Source organism: Balearica regulorum, chromosome 1, assembly GCF_011004875.1.
Source record: "Balearica regulorum gibbericeps isolate bBalReg1 chromosome 1, bBalReg1.pri, whole genome shotgun sequence".
In the NCBI taxonomy this organism is placed as follows: Eukaryota; Metazoa; Chordata; class Aves; order Gruiformes; family Gruidae; genus Balearica; species Balearica regulorum.
Window position 1 is genome coordinate 57660369 of NC_046184.1, and position 25601 is coordinate 57685969.

The 25601-nt window shown below is 53.0% G+C and overlaps 3 protein-coding genes across 4 annotated transcripts; 1 reads left to right on the forward strand and 2 right to left on the reverse strand.

Annotated features, from left to right (window-relative positions):
- Positions 1-727: 727 nt before the first annotated feature.
- On the reverse strand, positions 728-5637 carry LOC142601803 (uncharacterized). The gene is made up of 6 exons (XM_075752850.1): positions 5504-5637; positions 4996-5107; positions 3610-4625; positions 2686-2818; positions 1357-2340; positions 728-1084 (listed from the first exon to the last, which is right to left on the reverse strand). Exons 3-6 carry the CDS (start codon positions 4182-4184, stop codon positions 965-967), a joined length of 1812 nt encoding a protein of 603 aa, XP_075608965.1. The 5' UTR covers positions 4185-4625; positions 4996-5107; positions 5504-5637; the 3' UTR covers positions 728-964.
- A 6353-nt stretch (positions 5638-11990) lies between these two features.
- Positions 11991-15518, reverse strand: NOL12 (nucleolar protein 12). Its single transcript, XM_075752924.1, has 6 exons — positions 15411-15518; positions 15202-15307; positions 14960-15008; positions 14385-14527; positions 13380-13480; positions 11991-12731 (listed from the first exon to the last, which is right to left on the reverse strand). Exons 1-6 carry the CDS (start codon positions 15485-15487, stop codon positions 12560-12562), a joined length of 648 nt encoding a protein of 215 aa, XP_075609039.1. The 5' UTR covers positions 15488-15518; the 3' UTR covers positions 11991-12559.
- Positions 15486-24763, forward strand: LOC104637541 (arf-GAP with dual PH domain-containing protein 1). 2 transcript variants are annotated; one of them, XM_075752901.1, is made up of 12 exons: positions 15486-15674; positions 17642-17863; positions 18875-19005; positions 19898-19989; positions 20079-20161; positions 20875-20987; positions 21737-21883; positions 22309-22392; positions 22756-22818; positions 23327-23398; positions 23890-24121; positions 24208-24763. In XM_075752901.1, the coding sequence occupies exons 2-12, from the start codon at positions 17770-17772 to the stop codon at positions 24234-24236; spliced, it is 1140 nt and encodes a 379-aa protein (XP_075609016.1). In that variant the 5' UTR covers positions 15486-15674; positions 17642-17769; the 3' UTR covers positions 24237-24763. The 2 variants fall into 2 exon arrangements, with proteins under 2 accessions (XP_075609016.1, XP_075609025.1); XM_075752910.1 differs by lacking the exon at positions 15486-15674 and having other exon boundaries at positions 15722-17863; positions 22309-22362.
- The last annotated feature ends 838 nt before the right edge of the window (positions 24764-25601 follow it).

Below are 25601 nucleotides of genomic sequence, written 5' to 3' on the forward strand. Positions count from 1 at the left end.
GTGTGCACACAGTAGAGTCCTCACCTTCGGTTTTACCCCGCGGCCCCCCAAATGAACCCCTGAAGCAGCAATTTGCAATCTTGGCAGAGGTGATAGGAGGTCCGGGGGGGGGGAGCTCCGGTGTCCCCGGAAAGCCAGCTGGCATCGGGAAGGGGAACTGCTAGAGAGGGTCCCAAAAGAAACGGGGTGGGGGGCTGCGCATCAAGAAATGCCAGGCTCCGCTGTGCAATTACACCAAAGTGAAGGTGCCCGGCCCAGAGGTCAGTGCTGAAGAAACCTGGAATAGGTGGGGTGAACCAGCCCCAGTTGTGCAGGGGGTGCTCAGGGCTTTGGGCTCCTCTCTGGCCGGGGGTAGGGAAGTGAGGGAAGAGATGTCACCCGTTTCAAGTTTCAGAGACATCTGGAAGCCTCCTGCCTGGCTGCAGTTTGTCCTTGTGTGAAGCACAAAGCCAGGCCCTAGCAGGGGACAACCTGGCCAAGACGACTGACGCACACCGAGGGGGACGGAGGCAGGGACTCGGGTGCAGCTGCCAGCTACATGGGCTCCTGGGACACTTTTTGCAGCTCTCCAAAGCCGCCCTCGCGCCATTTTTGGTATCCCAAGAACGCCAACGCAATTGACCGTATCTTCTTTCATGCCACTAAAGCCTGCTTCATCCCTGTAAAATCCTCGGTGCCATTATAGCACCGGGCAATAATAAAGGGAAGGAAAGCAGCTACACTGTGATTTTAGTCCTAGGTCTACTGCTCACCACTCTCTGGCTTTAAAAAAAAAGGCTCCATGCCTCAGTTTCCCCGCCTGAGAAATGCGTGAAGGACGAAGGAAAGGGGGATGTTAGTGAGTGAGCACGGTGCTCAGGAGGTCATGGGATGGCAGCACCGTGCTGAGCCTGCTCAGATCAAGTGCTGGAGGTCCAGGTGCTGCCCACGGTGGCCTCCAGGGAAGGGCAGCTGCCCATCCTCCCTATTCCCGGGGCCTGGCCCCTACCTTGTTGCGCTTCTCACTGGCATTCAAACGTGGCTGCGGGTTTCCTGAGGAGCCGGTGCTGCTTTGCAGTGGGAAGGAGCCTCCACTCAGCTGGGGCTGCAGGGGGAGAAAGCAGGAGCTGAAGCTATGGGGGTTTAGTCTTTACCTTGGTTTCCCAGATCCGAGCATCTGCCTCCCAGCACTGGCCAGAGGGAGAAGCATTCTCCCTCCTCCCAGTGCCCGGCAGGCAGCGTGGCTTCCCTGGAGAAGCAGAGGATCCGGGGGAGCCGGGGTGCGCAGAATTGCAACCCAGGGGACCCACCCACTCTGAGCTTCCCAGTTTTATGCCTGGCAGGGTCCCCATCACCTCTGGCTCCTGCCCTACTCACATGGTAAATGAGAAGCCTCTTGTTCCCCCAGTCATTTTCCAATGGCTTCTCTGGGTTGTTTGTGTCTCGGGTGTGCTCGGGACCCTTCCAGTCATCCTCCAGCCGCTGTGCTGGACTCTCAGGACTTTTCCAGCTGTCATCTGGCCGTAGTCCTACATCCAGACATCTAGCCGGGCTTTTCCATTCCCTTTCCAGCTGGTGCATCAAGTCTGCATGGCACACGGGCTTCTCTTGGCGCTTACAGTCTTTCTCCCACGCCTGTGTTTGGTGGGCATCCCCCCGACCCCTCCAGTCTTGCTCCAGTGGTCGTGTTGGGCTCGCGGGGTGCAGGGGCTTGCCTCGGCCTTTCCGGTCAGTGCTGGTGCCCTTCCCAGGGTGGGAGGGAGGCAGCTTTTCCCGGAGGCTCCGCCAGCCACATTCAGATGGCTTCCTGGGCCCCCCAAGGTGCAACGGCTCCCCCAGCTTCACCCGTTGCCTCTCTGCCCCCCGCACCGAGCCAGGAGGGGAGATTTCCTTTTGGCTTCTCCATGTGCTCTCTGTACGTCTCCCGGGACTGAGGGACCGCAGCAGTGGCCCTGCCCGGCTCAGCCCGCTGTTATCCGAGCCCTTCCCAAGGCCCACCCGGTGCAGGGAGTCCCCTCGGCTCTTCCTCTCTGGGGCTTGCCCCATATGCCCAGCCTGCCAGGTGGCTCGGCCCCTCTCCAAGTTTGGGGGGCGGCCAGGCTCCCCTCGGCTCCTCCAGCTTCTCTCTGAGCACCAGGGAGGGCTTGCTGTTTCCCCTGCCCTCCTCTCCAACCGGCGGGCCGGGCTTGCAGAGCGTGGGCTCCGGCTGCCTTTCTCCAGCAGCCAGCCAGGGCTGGCAGGGCGCGGGGGTTCCCCCCGGTTCCTGCTGGCCTTCTCGGGATGTCGAGCTGGGCTGGGGGAGCGCAGGGGCTCCTTGGGGTCTCTGCTGTGCTGCCTGAGGTGCCAGGAGAGCCGCTGACCCTGGGGAGGTGGGGGAGAGAGAGCAGAGAGTCCTCAAAAAAAAAAAAATGCCGGTGAGAGGGAACAAGACAGGGTTAGAGCTGGGAGATGGTTTGGTTAAATAACTCCCCAGACAGCAATTGCATCCCCGTGCACGGAGGCAGCCCATACTGAAGAGAAGCCTGTTGCACCCAAAGGGTGCCAAGAGTCCCAGTCCATGGCAAGGGAAGGGCTGGGAATAGAGGGAAGGGGGAGCAAGGGGAAGGAAGAGAGAAGCATGTGGCAGAAATAGAGGAAAATGTGGCAGGGAAAAGTAACCCAACTTGGGGATTCGGGATGGGGTCCTGCTGCACAGCCAAGCCTCACCTCCCTGGGCAGGCTGGGGCTGGACTGCCTCCGAACTAGGCAGCCTTTGCTGGGTGGCACCGGGGTCTTGCCATCAAGCCGGTCCACGCGACCTTCCTCCAGGGCCTGGAAGGCTTCTAGGGTCTCCGATTTCCTGTGGGTACACAGAGTTTGTCTGGCTGCTGCCAGGCCTAGCTCGGAGGTAGAACCCCTATGGGCCCTGCTCCACCTAAGCCTGTCCCCACAGACCTCCACCTGCCCCAGACACTGTGTGCTGTAGCCTCTCCCTGTCCCCATCACGTCAACCACCCCAGTTTTCATGTCCTGCTGCCTCACCCATAACTTCTTCACACTATTCCTTAAGCTTCTCTCCATCTTGTCATTCACATCCCACCCACCTGCCCAGGATACTTCCCTGGTCCCTGTTTATGTCCCCTCCTGCCCTGTATTACTGACGCTGGAGCCACTCTTGCTTCTCCAGCCAAAACCCAGCCAGCACTGGGTACTTCTTAGCATCCCCTGTCACTTCCTGAGTGGCTTCTACAGTGGACCCTGAATGCCTGGGGAGCCATTGATTCTGGGAGTGGGGACCACCTCTTTCCTTCCCCCTTTCAATAGCTTGCACTGCTCCTCAGCCCATCCTGAACCTTCCAGGAGGTGGCTGTGAGGATGAGGAAGGTGAACAACTGCTCCATCTGCTTCCAGCAGCACAGCTTCACTCCACCTTTCCAATGGCCTCAGCTGTCTGCATGCCACAATGGGGGAGCTCCCCAGGCCGGGAGGCACTGAGCCTAAACCCAACCCTTGCTTTAAGGGAAATTTAAGCACAGCTGAAAGCTGAGTTTTGCCATCTAGCCCTGCTCTTTCTCTGAGGCACAGTGATTCAGTGGTGCCCCCCCGACAGCATAGGATCTCTGACCACTGTGGAGACCTGTTGCTTCTCACCTGCGTTCGCAGCCAAATATCCTCTCCACCTCCACCCGGCCGGGGCTGAGCATGCGGGAGCTGCAGTGGTCGACAGCATCCTGCTGGCCAAGGCGCCTGGGCTTGGGCAGGTCTGCCAGCACTGTGTACTCCTGCCTCTCCAGCCCGTGACGCCCCTCCACACCTCTGCTGCTGGGGTGCCCACGGGGCTCCCGAATCTGGGACCTGGTGAGGTGCCCACCGCCACCCAATGGGTCGCTGCGGGCCGGTGAGGAGCCGGTGGCAGCGCACGGTGGGGTGGACGCCCAGGGAGGGTCGGTTTTCCGGCGCTCCAGGGAGAAATAGCCGCTCTCTATGCGGTGCTTCGGCCAGCTCTCCTCAGGCTTCTGGCTGGCGGGACGGCGCTCTGGGACGGGGAGAAGGCCGTTACTGGGGGAGGCACGAGCAACGCGGGATGCCACCACGTCCACAGCAAAGCAGGTCTTCGGAGGAGAGCTAGAAACGGTCCAGGAGGGCAGACATAAAACCCAGACTCCCTCCTGGTGGGGTGGGAGTGCTGGGACACAGCACTGCAAGCCGAGGGCACGCCAAACCATGCAGGCAGAGAACACCCAGGAGACCCGTGGTTCATGGTCAGCACACACAGAGATGCCATCTCATGGACTCGGGGCCTTATCTTTTCGCATGGTGCCCACAGAGGTGTTGAATGCCTCCTGGGACCAGAACTGGGTGAAGAGATGCTAAATCTAAATAGAGATCTGCCGTGAACTTCAGACACCCCCAGGTGGAAAGCAAACCAGAACTAGGATCTCACATGGGAGCAAACCAAGTGTACCTGCTTTCAGTGGGCAGATTTCTTGCCCAAAACCCTGGGCCTTGGTTCTCACCCAGGATCCAGAGGGAATAGGCTGAGCCCATCTGGGTCTATCTGCCTGCAGGGCTTGCGGCCGCACCTCCTCTTTGTGGCCCGTGTAGCTGATCATGTCCCATTTGCCTGATCCCAAAGTGTTGTCCCACAACCGGGTCATTTCCCCATCCTGGGAGACAAGATAGGGCAGATGTCTGCAATGGGGACCGGTAGCTTTTGTGCACTAGGAGTTAAGAGCATATATGAGAAGCTGCTGGTAAAAAGGAACCAGGAGACGAGATGGGTGAGGATAAGATGACCCCAGCCCAGCATCAATGGTCATGGCAAGAAACAACATAGGAAAGTCTGCACGGGGGAATCCAAGAGCAAATCTCATGTGCTCTTCAGGGGGAGAGCCTTCTTTGTGCAGACTAAGGATTTCAGCTGATCCCCCCTTGCATCTCAGCATCTTCTGAATGTGCCCAGCAGAAGTGGCATTGAAGGGCCAAGGGGGCTGGGGAGACCAAAATAACCCAAACCATGAGACATCCCCATCTCACCCTGGCAGGTGCGGAGTTAGCTTCGGCACAGGTGCTGGGGTCGGTGCCGGTTTCTCTGTGCTCACCCTCAGCTCCGGGGCTGAGCGGGGGATATCCCCTGCTCTCGTGCCAGCTGTGGGGCAGGGAAAGAGGACAGCTGGTGGTCAGCACAGCCCCCAGAGCTCAGGGGCGGGTTGCAGCACTGGTAGCCCAAGCCACACCAGCTCCCTCTCCACTGGATGGGCTCAGGCTGGCACAGCCCATCCTGGGATCACCAGCCTTGCTCTAGAAGCAGTGAGGAGGAAGGAGACTCTTTTGATGGCCCCCTGACCTCTCCTGGGACAGTCAGGAGGAACCCAGTTAGAGGGCATGGCGTGGGGGTTGCTCAGCTCTTTTTCCCAGGCACCAGCATGCAGAGCATCAGGGAAAAGGCATCTGATTTCCCCCTGCTTGGCTTCCAACTCCCCCTCCTCCATTCTTCCCACCAAGGTTGCTCGTTGGAGCAGCACGGCTCCCGGCTGGTACTCACCGCTCCGTCCCCTCCACTGGGCCCACGCACACGTATACCTCGCACTGGGGAGCTAAAATGCGGAGGGCATCCCAGGGCCCACCTGGGTCTGTGTCACTGCTGCCATCGTGCCCTGCCACCTCCACAGCATGCTCCTGCGAGGAAGAAGGGGATGCAATGGTGCTGCCGACGTGTCGAGGATGAGGAGGAAGGCTGCCCTTCGGAAATGCCTGCTTCTTCTACCTCCTCTGAGTGCAGCCTGGCCTCTGGGGCTCTTGATGCCCCTCCCAACCCACCGTTGAGATTTTTCTCCTACTTCAGGAGGCCAGAGAAGCCCAGCACAGTCCTACTTAATGCTGAATGCTGCAGGCATCCCAGAGACAGTACGTGTGGATGAAGGCTCAGGGTAACTGCCCCCTTCCGCTGACGTTGATGCTGCTGGCAGCCACTCTCCCTCACCACCCGTATAGCTTGGAGAGAGGCAATGGAGCCAAGAGGGAGGGAGATTTTTGCAGAGAAGACTGTAGCCCCAGCCCCTGCCTCTCTCTGTCAGGGCTTGCAGGCATCTCAGCATCCTCCCCAGCCCTGTTACCTGCAGGGCTTATAAGCAGCAGTGGGGGAGGCTCTGGGGAGCTGGCTGTCTGCGCTGCTTTCCCTCCAGTGTCTCGCCCATGCCGGGATTCACTCAGAGGCGACAGCTCTGAGCAGATCACGGGCGAAGGGCTGAGGTAACCTTAGAGGGCCTGGGGCCAGGGGGAAAGAGAGAGAGGGCGAGAAAGAGAGAGGGAGGCTCATTACTATTTCATCATCCCAGGCCAGTTGCTCCTGGAGGAAGGAGAACAACACGAAACTCTCTGTGAACATGAAACCGGCTGTCGCCCGGTTGGAGTGGCTTGTGCGCCCAGCCCTGTGCTGAAGGACCATGTTGGATCGAGGTATCCAGAGCCCAAAATCTCATGAGATTTATCCCCCTTCCTGCCTTCCCCTCCAGAAACAGCTCACTGCAGCTGCCCAGGGACAAGTCTCAGCCCCAGCCCTAAGCCAACAGGCAGGGGCCACAGGGACATCCACCAGGACCATATTTTAGGTGAGGCAGGCTGTCGATGCCAGGAGGCATCAAGCAGAGATTAATCCAGGGTGGGTCACTGCTCTGCCAGTCCCCTCTTCCCTCCTTGTAGCTGTGCATCTGCAACACCCCTGTTTTCCCTTCCAGGATCTACTGAGCCCCTTGTACCCGGTGTCCAGACCTTCCCAGCTAAGGCGGCTCCCAGCTTGGGTCTGGGCACAGCTAAATGATGGATTCCCATGCCTGGGAAGACTCACTCCCCATGCAGCCTTCCCCCAAAGACATCTAGAAAGCCCGGCTGAGCCTTTGTGTTAGGGATTTCCATCTCTACAAAAGCACATGGAGTCCCAACGTGGAACAAAGGGCCCCTTAATGAAGTTTTCATAGCCTCAGGTGGGATGGAGGAGCTCACCTGGATAGCATGCTGGTGAGCCCCTGCGGCTCGGAAACAGTGCTGGCACAGGCTCTTTGCAAATATGTTGGCTTCAAAGTTCATGCACGGCACGTCATCTACCGAAGCAGACATTGTTCATAGCAGGGACGAAGATCTTTGGCTGATGGGCTGCTGGCAGGGGGCGGCCAGGAGGAAAAGGAGGAAGCAGCAGCAGCAGAAGACCAGAGCTTTTGGTTCCTCAGCCTCAGGCTCCTGTGGAAGCAGGGATGTTATTCCCAGGCTGTTTTGCTGCTCTCAGCTGGCAATACTGGAATCACAGGGCATCCAGGTGCAAGGCCATCAGTATGATCCATATAATTATAGATAATAAAAGGGTATGCTCTGGCAGGAACCTCTTTCAGAAGGGGGCACTGCACTGTACCCTCAAATGACTGCTGACACCTCCCAATTTGGGAATCCCTGAGAACAGAGGGAATGATGCTCACATCCTGCTATTTTGTTTGATGGAAATTTTCTTCCTCCAAATTCTCTTAAAAGGCACAAAAATGAAACCTTTCTTCTTCACTATGTTGCTTATAAAAGGATAGCTATAAGCAGCTTAGGAAATTTGGAAACCCACTGAGACTCTTCCTAAACTTGTTGATCCCACTAAAATTTCCGAGACCTGTAGGACAGTCAATTGCAAAACTGTGAAGATCAAAAAGCATTGCTAGCGCAACAGCTGGCCTCCACACTTCTGTCCTGGCTTTTCACAAGCATCCTGCCCACCATCACCTCCTCTGTCCTGCAGGGTTTGAGAGTGAGTCCTTGGATTTGAGGATGTGATCCGTGCTGGGAGGGCTCATCTCGAGGAAGCACCAACAGAAGGCAGGAAATCAATGTGGGATGAGTCCAGCATCCCTGGTGTGAACGTGCCACTGCTCCCCTAAACATGGGCGCTTGAGTCAGAGCAGCTGATCAAGGCTGTGGCTGCTCCCCAAAACAACCAGAGCCAACTGTCAATGCCAAAACCAAGCTATAATTTTTGTTTGTCAGTGCACTCATTTGCAATGCAGCAAGTTGCACTAGCGCCAGCCTTGGAGCCTCCATCCTCACACTGGGACATGTTTTCTTGACTCCTTCACACAAAGAACCAGACAAGAGCCTAAGCACTAACCTGCCAGGGATGCAGCATGAAACACCCCAACATCGCTGCCCACCTCTGCCCACAGATTGCCACCCATGGCTGGAGCTCATGGCACCCCACTGCCTGATGGGCAAATCACTGCCTCCCACATCCCTTGGGGCCTGCTGCCAGGATAATGCTGTGATCCCCAGGGCCTCTGGCATGTATGCATGCATGCACGCACGCAGCCAGCCATGCCCAGTGCTCCCAGTGCCTCCCAGTACCCCCAGTACCTCAGCTTCCCTATGGCTCCCAGCACCTCGCCGCCCGCCGAGCTCCCCCCTCAATGAAGCTCGCCGTGGGAACCGCGGGGAGCGAGGCCCCGCCCCTTCCCTTCTCATTGGCTGCCACCGAGCAATGATTTGAATATCGCCCTCTGAGTGGCTGGCGGAGGCGCGGGGCTACGGCGCCCACGGGTGCGGGCACCCACGTGTCGGTGGCAGCGGGCGGGCGATCGACCCGGGCTGGCCCCGGGGCTGGGGAGGGGGGCACCGGTCCGCGGCTCATCCCCCCGCCTTGCGACCTCATACCTCGGCCTCTTCGCTGTCCTTCCCCTCGGCTGCATCTCCCCTGGGACCACCCCAGCGCCTGCTGAGGGTCTGCCCCAATGCTCCCCCGGAGGCAGTTAACCTGAACCCTAAACACGTGCCAAAGCAGTGGACTCATCTGCAAGCGCCGAGACAGACAAACGTCACCGTGTCCCCAGCACAGCTCCAACGGGAGGTCATCCCTGCCCACAGCGCAAGCCCTGCCTGAGCCTCCCTACTCCTAGTAAAATGTGCTTAACATCTGTCCTCCATTGCCCCTGCTACAATTCAACTTCCTTCTCTTCATGGTCCTGGTGAGCATTTAAAAAACAAAACAAAACCAAAAAACAACTTAATTTCATTTTTTGTTTGCCAATTGAAGGTAGTCTGCAATTCACTCTCCAACCCTGCCTTTCCCAAACCCCAGTTATTCAGCTCCTTTAGCCCCCAAAAGCCCTTGTCACTCTCCCAGGAACTTTTTTCCCCAGTTCCTTTCTAAGCAGCAGTGGGACTGTACTGGGTAGAGCCTTGAGCTTGGTATGCTACATAAGAGCAATAAATACAGGGCACTATCACAGCTCATGCACACATTGCAGCCATGCCTCCCTTTGCACTGCACTCCTACTTTTCCTCAACTGTCTGACCGTTTTGGCTCCCGGTCTGGTTTTGATCCTCTGTAATCCCAATTATATTTTTGTGTGTGCATGTGTGCGGAATCGCAGTCTAGCCAGCGAAAGCCATCATGCGTGGAAACCCCAGCGTGGCAGCCCACGTCAAAGCCTTGCATTTCTCTGTGAGAGCCCTCTGGCACAAGCATAAGTAACGCGCAGGTGCCCAAGGTAGCCTAGCTGCAGAGCCAAGCGTGAAAAGTGTGTGCACAAGCCATAGAAGGGGGGAGCACGTGCAGGAAGCTGCTGGTCCGTGCTTTTCCTTTATGGAGCAGTAGCTATGCTAGCACGTTGATTTTTGCGAGTACCTTATATTCGGAAGCGGCTTCCTCCTGAACAGCTGGAATTTGTGAGCAGCTGGGGGGAAAAAAAAACCCAAAACAATAAAAATGCTCAAATCCATCTTGATAGCATGGGGAAACAGCAAACAAGAATTTTAAGCCACAGTCTGGTATGAACTGTGATGTGTCTGGCAAACACTTGATGCACTAACTTGCATGTGGGAGCTCATATCCTTGATCCAATATATCCTGGGGTAGCCTGACCATGCACCCTGTGCGTAACAAAGACAGCAGGCTAGGGCTGAGTCAGTAATTTACATTACAAAATAAAGCTTTAATCGATCAAATGGAGAAATCAATAGCACAGCGAACAATCCTGATGGTTAATGCCGCATAGGATTTAACAGTTCAGTTCTCAGTTTTTCCATATGTGCTTTTTTTTTTTTTTAATGTGAAAATGCAACTTCCAGAAGGAACTGGAAGTTTTCAGAGCATGGAAGAGGCCATTGGAGATTTTAGCTGATGCTTGAGAACAGCTCGGAAGTTATTAAGGCCAGGGAAACAAACTAAAAGAGAGATTCTTCTAAATCACCTGGCAGCAAAGTAACAAACACTGAAGTGCTATTGAGGTCACTCCTAACATCCCAGCAGGATTATAAAGAGGTAATCCACTGCTGTCCCAACTACCTGCAGAAGGCAACCCAGCCCACAGTTCAGACTCCACACTTCAACAGATTTCACAAACACATGAACTGTACATTTCCTTAACAGCAGCCATTCCAGCTCCAGAGCAAACTCCTGGGATGGGGGCAAGCGCAAGTCACCTTCTGCCTGTGGTCACTCTGCAAGGCACTACTTCCTGGGGAGAAGGGAAAGCTGCTGTGCAACCCAGATCGATGGTGTCACACACTGTGCTCCAGCTTTGAGCCACAGTCCTCTTGGTGTGGTACACCACTCCCAACAGAACTTCCCTCTCCTTCCCTCCTACATCCCTCTCAAACCCAACCACCGCAGAACAGTTCTAGAGCACATAACTCCCAAACCAGAACTAGAAACACTTTGTGCTCCACACATGGCACTACTTGCATGCTTTGGATGCATGAGACTTTTGGCCCCAAGTTGTGTTTCTGCAGCTCTGAAACACCCAACACCCCGAGGTGAGACAGGAAGACGAGCAAGGTCACACATATAAACCCTGTGAGCTTTCTGGAGCAGCCTTTAAGGCAGAGCAAGAGATCACCACAGCTATTTTGGAGATGAAGAAACCACACATGCTGCACTCTCATGATGTGACCAGGGTTATTCAGAATTAGTGCCTGAGAGTGCTGAGCCTCAGCCTAGGACAGGACTCAGAGTCTAAGCACACAAGGTGCCGGTGGCACATGGGATAACAGAATCCAGTTCCCTGCCATTTACCTTCTTTAGAGGAGAAAGGGAGGTGCAAGAAGACCCCATTCCTCACCACAAGCATATGTGTCACAGCTCCCTCCAGAGGAACACGCTCCAGCAGAAGTTGTGTAGGTGCTCTCAGCGTTGAGATCAGACACCCCCCCCAACACTCTGAAGAATTTCTGTGTTTGCCTGCGCACGGTCCAAGAAATGATGAAATACATCAGGCCGGTGCCCTCAGCTTTAGCAGCTGCTGGCCATAACCATTACTCTGATGTTCCTCCACAAAGCCTCAGGCACTGGTTTCCTCTTTCCCCTCCCATTTCTGGCATGAGGAATCTACGTACTCGCCCACTGCCGTGTTGCCAATTTTCTGGTGTGGGATTCGGCCACACAGGCCTTTTCTCCCTTTGTCATTCCCTTGGCAGTACACAGGCGGCAAGGGAGGGGACATGGCTGCCAGAGGCAGAACAGCCACTACTGCTTACCAGTACTCCAGGACAGAGGCAAGCACGCTGCCTAGGCTCACTCTCCTCCTCAGAGGATTCACTCCCGGCTTTGCTACCAGTATTCCTCAACCATGCAAACCTTTGGTTTCCCCCCACCTCCCTCCTCTGCTGAAGGCATCCTGGTAAAAAAACATACACTGAGGACCCAAGAAGAAAGGCAATTAACTGCTGATGACTGCAGCAGCCCCGAGGTAAAGGGCAGCCCCTGCTGCTCCCATCCCCCAGAGGGCCACACACACAGAGCAAGGGCATTAGGGCATTTCATACTCCTCGGAGCTATCACAATTAACATCGGCACATTCAGCAGACAATGGAATGAGCCATTCCTGCTCTGGCTGGTTCTGTATTACCATAGAAATAGCTCCTAGCTATTGCCTTTTCTGAGCACCAGTGAATTTCAAGATCCTTTAAGCAACAGGAATCATCTCCCCTCCTTCCAGCTAGTACCGGAGTTAGCACAGTTGCTGTTATGCTTCAAATAAGTCACAAATATTTCTCTCTTAGCAAAATTACTTCATAAAGATTTATTCACAAAGTAATCAAATTTCACCTGGCACAGGCGCCAAACAAAAAGTAGCCCTCCATTCAGGTGCAGCACTGGAGAAGAAACACACAAGGCAAGATGACACCATGTCTCCATGGAAAAAGGATTTACCGCACAGCAGAAATGCCAGGGCACTGATGCACGAGTGGAAGCAGAGCTCTTCCTAGTCACATAAATTGCCCTGACGATGTGCCCGTTGCGCTCAGCCTCCTCTCCTTTGATAAAGCCAAGTATCAGCTGGAGGCCGATAGGGCAGAAGGGTTACACCAAATACAGAATCTGACATCCAGCAGAAGTTTTTAGAAACTCTGTGGCACTCAGACACTTAGCTGGAGATTGCTGCAGAAATAAGTGGGTAGAGTGTCTAGTCACCCTGGCCAGTGCTCAGGAGGCAAGAGAAAGGCTGAGCTGAGCTCATTGCTGGTCAGAGAGCCAAGTAAACAAGGCCCTTGCCCACAATGAGGGGGTTGCAAAGAGCAGCAGGCCAGATGTGGAGTGCTGTCCCAGCCACTGGTCTGAGCAGCAGTTGCTCTGTTAATCTTGATCACGGCCCAATTTGCCCGTCAGCCTTCGTCGCTGAGTCTTAGTGGTTCGCCCCGTGCTGGATTTCTGGATTTTCTTGCGTGGGCCTTGCCCACGTTGGGGTCTCTTTCCTTTCGTCTTTTTCCGGCTGTGCATGTGCAGTGTGGCAGTAAGAGAGGAGATCCTGTGCAAGGCAGGAAGAGAGAAAAGTTTTGGGACCAAAGTCTGCAGGAGCAAGGCAACACCACAGCAATAGCAGGAGAGCCCTGTATGTCCCAGCAAGAGCGGACACCAGCCACAGCAAGCTCCAGGGGAACTCCTGTGCTGGGCATCATCCTGAAAGGGCAGGAAACCTCCAAGTCTACATGTGCAATAACGACCAAAATGAATTTTCTGAGCAGTGGGCTGCCCAGCCACTGCAGAGTTAAGTAATTCTCTGAATCCCCAAAGCAGCTGTAAATCCTGGATACTGAAAAATGTGGAGAATGCCAAAACTTTAGGGTGTTTTGACCTTCAATCCTAGAGACAAACTGTGCACCCTGCAATACACCCTTCCCTACAGTATCTGAAGAAGGACTAAGGTAAACAGTTCAGGACAAAGCCCGCCCTGCGCTGCATTCTCCTCCTACTATCACCAAGGATTAATGCGATGGGAACAGAGCATCCAGGACAGGCTTGTGTTCTGCCAGTGCCCTCTGCTGGCTCCCGTCCACGGGTGCCCAGGCAGCACATCATCCCTTCCCTGCCACCACACCGCTCATCTGGGAACGCAAGATCCTCCCGCTCAGCTTGCGGAGCCTAGCAGCAAAGAGTTGAATGAATTCATACATACTTCTCAGATAGGAAGGGGTTTCTGGACTTCTTGGGCATTGTTCTTACAGGCTTGTTCACCACCTCTTCCCCTTTTTCTTGTTCCGATCCATCACTTTTTCCCTTAAAAAGGAAGCAAAAGAGAAAAAAAATCTCTATAGACACTTTAAAACAGGCGGTCTTGTGATTCCAGTGTTTCTGCTGCCTTCTTGGTTTCATCCTGTTTTGTGAACCATCTAGTCATGGATGAAGTTTTTAATTATCCACACCCCTTGCTGTCCAAATCTCAAGGTTTCTTGAGCATGATCTTAATGGCCATGCAACTGAAGTCTGAACTATGAATTGAAGGTTTCAGCCTTTTTCTTAAATTACTATCAAAACCTCAAGTGGCTTTTCCAATTAGAAGATGACCTTACAAATGTAAAAGGTTAACACAGACACTTCCCCAAAGAGCTCAAATCCAGCTATGAGTCATGAAGATCAAAAAGATCAAGTCAACCAGTACCTGAAAGGCTCTATGAAACGAATATGAGACCTTAGTTACAATATGTTTTGAGAATAAAAGCAATCACAACCAGAACTGGTTTCCTTATTTGTGGTCCAAGCACAGGATCAACGAGAGAGAAATCCCTCACCATGTAGTATTTCCTGGACAGGACACAGGAAAGAGGTTGAGGACAGTCCATGCACCGAAGACCTGAAATCTTGCTGCTTGTGTTTTATCTACTTTTAAAATACTACATTCTCCCCATCCATCCCTGGGGCACCTTTCACTTACACAAGGTCAGATGGGACTAGCAAAGGATTCCAGGGAGGTTTGGAGTGAGCTGTTCGCATAGAACATTTCTTCCTCTTTAGAGGCCCAACATAAGTTGTGGAGAAATGCGACAATAATGACTTTCCCTTTTCATCCCTGCCCCCAGACAGCTGCATGTCTTTGAACATATTCATGGACTACCAGCCCTACCTAGCCAGTCCTAAGAATGCTTACAGCTGATACAATCAGAGAAGCAGCAAGAGGCTTTACCATAGGGGTGGTCAGTCCCAGCTGACGTGCCCCTGAGAGGTCCAGGTCACTGATGGTGGTCACTGTTACAATGTGGTTTGGGTGGTCGATGTTCACAGACTCTGTTCGTGATGTCACCAAGTGCTCCAGTTCATCAGCCTCATCTGGGGAAACAAGAAATAACACAACGCAAAGCGCCCAACTTTCTACAAGATATGGTTGCTCACTCCTGCACTGCCACACTGGGGGTGGGAGACCCAGCCATTGCATGGGGGTCAGAGGGGCTTGAACACTGGCACTAGACGCATGAAGGGCAAGCTCCTTTTCCCAGCAGGGGGGCTCAGGTTAGCACCTTGGAGGTGTTCTCCTGCATATTCCTCTCTGTACAACCTGCCTGACCCCCTTCCCACCAGGGACAAAGGGCTGAGGGGATCACCGCTCAGATGGTTGCCTAGCTTCCCAGGGGCACACACGAGGAACCAGCCCCGTAGGGTGGTGTGCGAGCATCCTTGCTCCAGCTCCGATCTCCCTGCCAAGTGTGTCGGACCACGGGTGCCCACCTCCCGCCCCTCATACTGCCGCCCCACTGCACGTACCGAGCGCCTCCTCCCTTTCGCTCAGCATCTTCAGGTACTCCTGGTGCCGCTGAGGGATGGAAACAGGTCACTGCGGCGCCCCTGCCGCTCCAGCCGCCCGCCCCGTTCCCCTGCAAGCGAGGCAGGGGAAGCCCGAAGACCCCTCCTGCCCCGCTGCTCGGACCCGCGGCCTGCCCCGCTCCCAGCCCGTCATGGCGGGAAGGGGGACCCCCTTCTCGACGCGGCCGGCGGACGTGCGGTACCTCCTCCTTCATCTTCCTCTGCTCCTCCTTCAGCTTCCGCTTGATCTCCTCCAGCGCCGCCTTCCTCCGCTCTACCTTCCGCTTGTGGAAGCCGGTCAGGTACTCCCTGCCGCCGGCAACACAGAGACCCCCCCGGCTTTTAGCGACCCCCCACCACCGGGAGATGCCCGCCCGCCCCACCCACACTCCGGGGCCCAGACCGGCCTCACCTCCGCCTCTCCTCATCAAAAGTCACCACCAACCGCCCCTCACGGCCTCCCGGACCCTTCTTTTTCTTACGACCCATGCCGGTAACACGTTACTGCCGCCGCTGCCCGCCCCTTCCGCCGCCGCCCGGCCGTGAGGGACGGCCCCCTGCCCCGCCCGCCATTTTGTGTCGCCGGGGTGAAGGGCCCCGAGGGTCTTATCGTCTGAGCCGCTGTTGGGTAGAGGGTGTGAGGGGACCCTGAGCACCGCCGGCGGTGGGCTGTGGGGTGAGTGGGAGGGAGGGCACGCCAGGGCCGCTGCCTTGGCTGCGGAGCGGGGCCGGCATCGGGTCCTCTTGTCCCACCGGTGTCGTTTCACTTGAAGGGGCGTCCAGTACACCTGGAATCGACTGTCCCAGGGAGGAAACACAGGCCCACCGTTTGCCGTGATCCAGACTGCACTGGATGCACAGGGTGAAGCTGCAGAACACCTGCAATACATCGGTGGTATCATCATGTGGGGCAACACAGCAGATGTAATTTTTGAGAAAGGGAAGAAAATAACCCAAATCCTTCTGACGGCCGGTTTTGCCATAAAACAAAATGAAGGGACCTGCACAGATCCAGTTTTTAGAAATAAAATGGCAAGATGGGCATCGTCAGGTCCCAGTGGATGTCATTGACAAAATAACAGCTATGTCTCCGCAGACAAGCAAAAAGGAAACACAAGCTTTCTTAGCCATTGTGGGCTTTTGGAGAATGCATATTGCAAATTATAGTCTGATTGTAAGCCCTCTCTATCAAGTGACCCGGAAGAAGAATGATTTTAAATGGGACCTGGAGCCACCACCAGTGATGGTGATTAATTGCCACGTATTGGGAAGCGTGGGACCTGGGAATGACGTAGATGGTATAGAATAAGGGGTGGATATTGTCCTGGTTTCGGCTGGGATAGAGTTAAATTTTCTTCCTAGCAGCTGGTATGGTGCTGTGATTTGGATTTAGGATGAGGATAATGTTGATAGCACACTGATGATTTTGGTTGTTTCCAAGCAGTCAAGGACTTTTCAGCTTCTCATACTGGCCTGCCAACGAGTAGGCAGGGGATGCCCAAGAAGCTGGGAGGGGGCACAGCCAGGACAGCTGACCCAGACTGGCCAAATCATATGACATCATGCTCTGTATATAACTGGAGGGTTGGCCAGGAGATGGCATGGCTTGGGAACTAGCTGAGCATTGGCTCTTGGTGGTGAGCAGTTGTGCTGTGCATCACTTGTTTTGTATATTCTTTTATCATCGTCATTATTATTGTTATTCTCTTCTGTCCTACTAAATTGTCTTTATCTCAACCCACAAGTTTTACCTTTTTTCTTTTCAATTCTCTCCCCCATCCCACTGGCTGTGGGGGATGTTTCAGCTGCCTGCTGGGTTAAGCCACAGCAGGCTCTTATGGCACTGTCTTGTGCAGACAGTGTAGCACCCAATTGAGTATTTTACATCTGTATCTCTTTAATAAAGTCATTCCTCCAAATATTTAACATCTGCACTTCTTCAATAAAGGTCTGAGAGTTTATTTCAAGCTATTGTCATTGCTTGGTGTCAGTGGCACCTCTGCTGCTTTTAGCTGGGGGAGGCAAGTGCGGGGATGGGTCTCAGTTCTGACACCAAGTCTCCAAGATGCAGCAGGATCTGACTGAGCAGCCGTGGTTGCTGTAGTTGATAGTGGAGAGAGGAATGGACATGAGTAGGTGGGGGCATCAGGACTGCTGTGTTCCGGGCTGCTGGCTTGAGTGACTTTGGCTGAACTCTTAAACCTTTCTTGCCCTCCAGTCCTCACCCTAAAAATGGGTGTAATGCTTGTGTGGTGGCCAGCGGACTTTGGTGGAAGCTCCTGCAGGAGCAGCCAAAGCCGACCTCCCCAGCCCACAGAGCATGATGAGTCCTGACAGAGCCCGGCGGCCGCTTGTCCAAGGCTGCCTCGCCTTTATCAGCTTACTTGCTGCTTGTGCTCTTTTCCTGGCCTGTCCTTTCACCAGCAGAAATGCGGAAAAACCAGTTCTGTGGTTAATTGCTGCACTTCCCTCCACGCCCATGGGGCAGGTCTCCTCCTCCTCACTCACAGCCTGGGTGCACTTCAGCCTCCAGCCTCTTCGTCCCTGCCTGTGCTCAGCTGGCTCAGTGTGCCCATCAGGCCTCCACAGTCCTTCCATTAACCTCACGGCCTCTCCTGCTTTCCCCTTTTTTTCTTCTGTCAGCAAGAGCTTCTGGCTCTCTTGGTGGCCCCTTCTTCCCTTGGGCAACCCGGCGGGTTTGCCCACAGGTGCAGAAGGTGCAGGCAGCTGCTCTCCTGGCCCTGCCCTGCCCAGAGAGATAGCATTTGGACATGATGGCTGGAGGCAATGAGAGGAGCGTGAAGACCCTGAAGGAAGTGTGGAGAAGAGCAGAAAACTCTTTGTGCGCAGACTGCGGGAAACCAGGTGAGTCCCCGAAGGCTGCTGGAGGAAGGGTCAGAAGCAGGGAGCTGAGGCTGGTCTGTAGCAGCAGTTTGGTGCTGGCTATCTGACTGCACAGGAGCCTGGGGCAGAGGGAGGAGAGGCATTGCTCTGTCTGGATGTTCGCTTCCTCTCCCTGGAGGTGAGTTGGCAAGGGAGGAGGAAGGAGGTGCTGCTGCAGTGCTGGTGGGGAAAAGGACGGTGGGGAGAAGGACAGGGACATGGTAGCACCAGACGAGCAGGGAGGGTGTAGCTGCAGCACTGTGGGTTGTAGTCGTGTCAGATCTCAAATACAAATCAAGGTCATTCCCAGTCAGGACCTGACAGGAAAGCTTCTGGTGAAATCCTAACTGCTCCAGCAAGAAGGCATGATTCAGGAGGGCATTGTCTCCTCTGTGACTCAGCTGTGAACTGACAACCTGCCACAGGTGCCTTGGAGATTTCTTTCACTGAAGGGCTTGTCCTCTCAAAAGGGAATCCAGTTTGAGGTCCTACAAGCGCTGCTAAAAACACCCATTGTACTCCTCCCAAAAGGGGCACGTGGAATGTACCATCCAACCCAAATTAAGACTGGGCTAATTAGTACCATTTTACCTTCTTAAATTGCCCCTGGAGAATTTTGGATTCAAGGCTGCTTTCCACTTCCCAAGATAAATCGTGTTGGGGATTTGCTGTGTTGCACTGAACAGCTCCTGGAGTCTTTTCCCAGAGGTGTTTTCAGTTTCATCTTGGGTAACCCTTTACACAAAGGGAGTTTGCGGAGCACTTCGGATTTTTCAAGGTTCAGGTCAATAGAGATTCAGATGAAGTGGGTGAAGTAGGGGGAATGAGGGACTAATAGCTATGCTTTTTCCTGTACCTTGGATGTTAATTAATCAGCTCAGATGAAACTGTGGTCACCGAGCTCTCTGTTTCTCCAGACAACATTCTCAGTTGAGGCATATCTTCCAGGGGAATTTAACACCTCTAGTCATACCCTTTTTTTTATACCCTCAGATCCCGACTGGGCATCCTCTACATTGGGTGTCTTTATATGCCTCAGCTGCTCAGGAATTCACCGCAACATCCCTAGCATCAGCAAAGTCAAATCCCTGAAGATGGACCAGTGGGATGATGCTCAGGTGCAGGTGAGATCTTTATCCCCACTAGTATGTCAGGTGGGTTGAGTCTAGGCCATGCACTAACATGTCCTGGGAAAATCAGCCCCTTGACCTCACAGAGTTGGAGATTTAATCTAATATGTAGTCCCTTTGCTACTCATGCTCTGGATACTTAAGCGAGGATAATTCCCCATAACCCACTGGGAGAGGGATGATGCACTCGCCTGATGTTTGTCCCCATGTCCTGTTACTTTATGGCTAACACAGAGCTCTTGCAACGTATCTTGCCAAGGCTCAGGGTGTTTGCCACTCCAGGTTACGCATTTCCCACTCGCTAGCACTGTCCTGCCTCAATGTTTCAGCAGTCCAAGGGGAGAATCTTGGGCAATTCCATGCTCTGAGAAAAGATTCCAGATATAATGTGATCTCTTGAGAAAAATGGCATGGGAACTTGACTTCACCCTGTTACACCCCCCTCAACCCATTAATCTTCAGGGGACTGAAAATATTTTCTGGAGATCCAAAGAAAATAATCTGTATCTCACTGCCCTTTGGAGAGGAGCGAAGAAGTTTGGAATGTCCTCCCAGATGACATTGCAGAGCTCTCATTGAACTTGGTCTCTGCAGAGATGTAGGACATGGCAGCAAATCCACTGAATGTGTGTGTACCCAGCCCCATGGAAGTGACGTTTATGGCATTCTGTTGATTCAGGTGCAATCAATATAATTTCTGAGTAGACAAGACCTTTGAGACCCACCTTTCTGTAGCCAGATTTTGCTGGGATGTTGCAATGGATAGGAAAGAGAATGCTCCATTAGAGCTCAATGTGCATCTAGCCCTGTAGCAGGTCAGGAAACAAAGAGCCCAACATGAGTCTGCATCAAAGCGAAGGCACTAACTCTCTGTCTAACTCTGCAGTTTCTGGCCAAGCACGGGAATGCTGTGGCTAAAGCCACATATGAAGCTCACATCCCTATTTACTATTACCAGCCAACCTACAATGACTGCCAGTAAGTTGCTGCATACAGAAGAAAAGGGGGAAGGGCAGTTCTGGGTTCCTCTAGCTCGTTTCTGATCTACCTGTCATCTCTCTCCCCAGAGTGCTGAGAGAACAGTGGATACGGGCCAAATACGAACGCAAAGAGTTCACCGAGCCAGGAAAACAGCTACCATATTCTGATGGTAAGAGCAGAGCACAGCATCAAAATATCCTGCCTGTAGCCTTCGCTGGAAGCTTTTCAGCACCATGAGGAGAAAGCTCATAGTGTCAGTGTTGCAAATCCCACACGTTCTCCCGAGAACCCATCTGGTACTTACAGGGCATTGTTTTGGGGGAGTTTAAATTGCGGGGAGCATAGGTTAGCACTGCCGTGGATTGCTTCCAAGCTTGGTATTACCAGCTGGCATTTTTGAATGCATTTGCTGTCTTGGTAGAGCCAGACCTCTGCAGTAAGGAATTTCTGTCCTGCTGCATGCCACCCCCTCCAGCCACAGCAGTTGTCTTTGAAATGTCACTGCCAGTGCTGTGACACAAGGGGCTGGAGCCCAAGGGCCTGCAGGGTCAAGTGGGCAGAGTTCTGGTCCCATGCCAGGGTCTGCGTGGGCCAGGACTCTGGTGTTCACTGGAGAGACAGCTCTCACGCTGTCAGAGGAGGTGGAAAGCATCTGGGAATGTATTTTGGTGACCATTTACCTGGGCTGCAAACCCAGGAACACCACCATCTTCAGTTGCAAGTCAGAGGTGAGACCTCTCCTTCTCAGGTGTTTGTTCTCAGCAATAGTACATCAAGTCCTTTATCCCAGAGGTGTGGCTAGGACGCCAGGCTGCATGCAGCTGTCTGATGCCTACCATGCCTGTGGGGGAATGCTCTTAAAAGTGGCCTTGCTGCTTCTAGGGGTGAAGGAAGGCATCCTCTGGAAGCGAGGCCGGGACAATGGGCAGTTCCTACCCCGCAAGTTCCTCTTGTCTGAGAGAGAGGGATGTCTGAAGTATTTCACCAAGCAGGATGTGAGTATGGTGCTCAACTCCCACCTCAGTGCATACTCCACCCAGGGCAGTGGGGTCACAGAGACGTTTCTGTTTCCTAGTCATGTTTCTGAGGTTGCTTTGCTCATCCCAGGACAGGGATGATAGCAGAAACGTGTCACTGAAGAGAGGGGTCCCTTTCCTACTATCAGGGTGACTTCTTCCCCACGTCCTCCCTTTGTGCTTCCCTACACCCTTCTCTCAATACTGATAAAAGGGCTGATCTTTCACTTCACCCCTATCCGTTTGCCTGGCTGTGGTAATCCTGCACCGTCCCTGGAAACAGCCTCACCCCACTGTGAGCTAAGTTGGCAAAAAACTGTTGTTTTGTTTGTTTTGAGGAGAGCTACTCTCCTGCTAGGTCATCTCCCTGAAATGAATAGGGCAAGTGCTAGTATACTGTTGCAAAGGAGGGAATGGCTCGGGGTGGGGAGGAGGGGGAGTGGGGTCTTTCCTTTTGGGGTCAGTTAGCCTTTAGACTGGCTCAGCTGTAAAGTCAGGTGTACTCTTAGTGTCTCACTGGCAGTTCCACAGTAGGCACAGCTCAAATCTAAATTGGAGGGGCTGGGCCACTGTTTGGGCTTTAGCACACCACACAGTGAAGGGAGCATGTGCTACAACAGTTTTGTTGGGGAAGAGCCAATCCTCTGACCCTGCCTTACCCCACTAAGTCAGCTCTGGTCTCTTTCCCTAGGATTGCTCATGCATGACCAATGCCATTCTGTTTTCAGGCCAAAGAACCCAAAATCAGTGTTAAAATAGATGTCATCAATGCTACGTTCCAGCCAATGAAGATTGGGAACCCCAATGGCCTGCAGATCACCTATCTCAAAGACAACAAGACCCGGAATATATTTGTCTACCATGACAGTGGAAAGGTACCTTGTTTTAGCATCAAACACTGCAAAGCAATTGAGGTGATTTGAGAAGCTGCTGGTATTAAATAGTCTGAAGCATGGGTAGGATGGGGTGTGCGTGTGTGAGTTACTGTAGGTAATAGGGTGGGGGTTCTGGGTCTGTGTTTGTGTGTCTGCAAGAGAGTTTTGTGGCTGGGAGCAGGGCAGGAGCAGTGGCTGAGTCAGTTTGTGTGGGAGGAGCTGCTGTAGAAGATGTGCAGATGTGCTGCCTGTGCATGCGGGGAGCGGGGCAGCTGTGCTGGCTGTGTTTGTGACGGAGATGCTGTAGGTGCTGGGGAGGGAGAGCTGGCTCTGTAGTTAACATAGGGCTGTGTGCAGCTGGGTGAATTGAAATGGCTCACTGTTGCTCTGGCTAAGCTTTCTGTCCTGTCCTTTTCCCTTCTCAGGAGGTAGTGGACTGGTTCAATGCCATTCGCTCTGTGCAGTTCCATTATCTGAAGGTAGCGTTTCCCATTGCCAGCGATAATGAGGTAAGGCAGCGCTAGAGCGCAGTGCTGAGTCTCCTACTGGCGTTCGGTTATGTGATAAAAGAGCCCATTAGCTACTATTAGAACCCCAGTTACAGAAGTGGAAATTGCAGTGTTTAGATAGAGGGATGAGAAAGTGTGTGTAAAAGGGGCTGTGAACCTGAAAAGGTTCTCTGTGGCCAGAGAACAACTGCTCTCTGCTGTTTCTGGGCACTTTGGAGACAGAAGTGACTCCTGGCTAGGCAGTTCTGCATACGTGAATTTAAAAGGTGGCTGAATTTGGGGGAATAGAAGGGAAGGGTGGGAGGTGAAAGCGAATAGCAAAGAAATGTGGCTAAGTGAATGTTACTTTTGCCTTTTTGTCAGATTAAAAATCGGCTGACAAGAAACTTCCTGAAGGAGGGATACATGGAGAAGACTGGTCCCAAGGTGAGCTGCTGTGGGAGAAAAAAAATAACAGGGACCTGCCAGAGAGCCACTGACCTTCCCTACTTCAATGTTTTTCTCCTGCTGTTTCCCCATTCCCCCCTGACTCTTTAGACACCCATGGGAACAGTGTGTGTGCACCAAGGGAGGGGAGAATAAAAGGAAGGGGAAGGACACATGTGAAAGTAGATGAAGCCAGAGTCCCTGCTTTCTCCCAGAACAACAGATCTCTCTGCATGTGTCTGTGTGTGCGTGACCTTACAGGTATTTAGCGTCTAGATTTCTCCTGTCTCAACTCTGGGGTCCTTCACAGAAATCCAAGAGTTGGGGACAGCAGTTGGGACTGAAAAACCCGATAATGATCCCCAATCTCAGCTCAGAAAGGGTGAGGAGGAGGTTGCTGTTAAGGGCGGCCTCGTTCAAGAGGTTGGGATGAATTTTGGGTATCCATTTGCACTGCTGGCGGCAGAGGGCACTGTCCCCTTACGTATATCACCTCTTCCCTTCACAGCAGAGAGAGGCTTTTAAGAAGCGATGGTTCACGCTGGATCACCGCAGGCTCATGTACTTCAAGGACCCTTTGGTGAGGGGGAGATCTGGCAGCTGCAGGCAACGGCGCTGAGGGCATGGTCAAAGTGCAAGCAGAGCCTTTGCTCTGCAGTAAGGGAAGCTTGCGGGTTCCCCAGCTGCTCTGAATGGACTCTGGGTCTTCCCCTTTCCATCCCACTTACTTCATCCCATGCTTTCTGTGTTTGTTTCCCTGCCTGCAGACAATGGGAACAGGGAGGGCAGTGGTATGAAGGTGGTGATGGGAGGAGAGTGATGTGGGGGGTGACATGGAGAGACAGGAGCGGCAGTTCCTCTCTTCAGAGTGCTCAAGATCTATGATCCCTTACCACCGCTGCCTTTGAACATAGTCTCCCTGCTCTTCTGAATCCCCCAACCACTTTCAAATCTTTTTGCTGCTACATCCCTGGTCTTCACCCACACTCTTCCTGTCCTTAGGTGCGCTGCTATTATTCCCTGGTTCTTCTGGGATTCTGTAAATCCCTTTCTTTCCCTCCTGATGTGCAGGATGCATTTGCTAAGGGTGAAGTATTTGTGGGCAGCAGAGAGAATGGCTATAGTGTCCAGAAGGGATTGCCTTCGGGGACACAGGGCAACTTCTCTTGGCACTATGGCCTCACCATTGTCACCCCCGACCGGGAATACCTCTTCACCTGCGAGACGGAGACTGACCAGCTGGACTGGATCGCAGCCTTCACTAGGATCATCAACCAGGCCATGACACCACAGGAGTATGCAAGTAAGTGTCTGGATGCTGTTTCCTTCCTCTCCTGCCACGCCAGTTTAGGGTTTGCCCTAATGCACCACCTTTTTCCTTCACTACAGTTGAAGCCTACTTCAAGTTTAAATCCTAGGAAGCCATGTGGGAACCTCGCTATGACTCGACTCTACCTGGTCCTGTTGGGTGGGCTGTCAGAAGAGATCGACATCAGAGAAACACAATGCTCTTGATGCACCCTTTGAAGCACTTTTTTCCCCCATAGACTGTCCACTTTTTTCTGGTGGCCAAATTAAGCTGCTTCCTTGCAAGTGCAAGATTTTGTGAGTCTGAATCCTTAGTGCAACTTGTCACTGTTAAATTGCTGTCATCTGACTGGATGCTGGCAAGCTGTGCCTGTCAATCAGGCCTTGAAAACTTGGCACTTGCTGTGTTGGACATGGGACCTAGCATCACTCCTGCATGAAACTGCAGGCAGCCACCTACCTTACGCAAGAAAACAGCTGCCTGGCTGGAGCTACACCCCAGTGGGTTGCAGGGGCTGCTGGACTTCCTTTACAAGAAATGGCTTCTCTGCTGGTGACAGAGATGTGAAACATCTAGATATTTATCAGTTGGAGCTGTAGTTGAAAAAGGTCACTTAAAAGATGTAATCTAACAGCCGAATGTGAGGCCTCTTTTCTCCTGCCATGTATGGGCTTGAAAGCTTCTTCAGACTGCATTTGTGTGACCTTCCTCTGATTCCTACAGAGGAGATAAAGAGCTCCGCTCGAAACCAATGTGTATGTACACATGTGTGTATGTGGCCAGTGTGTGTGTGTGCGCACGCACATAACAAAAAGTGGTGGGAGGTGGAATACTGCCCTAGGGAAGATACTGTGAGGGATATTTGTGCCATTGAAGTTCAGCTGTCAAATCTGAGCCTCTAGTCAAACCAATGGAGAGAGGTTGGGTCCTGCAGAGAGCATCTTATGGCGTGTCTGATACAGAGTTCAGACTTTGTTGTCTTTACTCTAGACCCTAGGGGTTGATGTCTGAGGATAGTAACACATGGATCTCTGCTCCCTCATTCTCTCTGTCAAAGGCCTGGCACTTTCATTCTGCCCCATACATTACACATGTATACTGTATATCCCATATACATATAATTTTATGCAGTAGTATAACAGGAAAGTCTGTATATTCATGTCCTTCTAGTAACAGTTAGCCCTAACCACCAAATCAACTCATGATTCATATCTTAAAGATCATCTCTTACAGCTCTCCTGGGAGAGCTGCATTTCCCATGCTGGAAGGACCAGCTGAGTTCTGTCAATGACCGTAGTACCTGTTGTGTCCACAGTTTTATGCAGGCAGTGTAAGAGTAGGCATCTCATGTGTTAAGGGGAGCTAACTGGAATTAATGAGTCAACCAGTATTTTACTTAGCTCCTAAATAAATAAATAAATAAAATTCCATTATAATTTATTTTAACTTCCTAAACGAGCTGAGCTGCTAATTG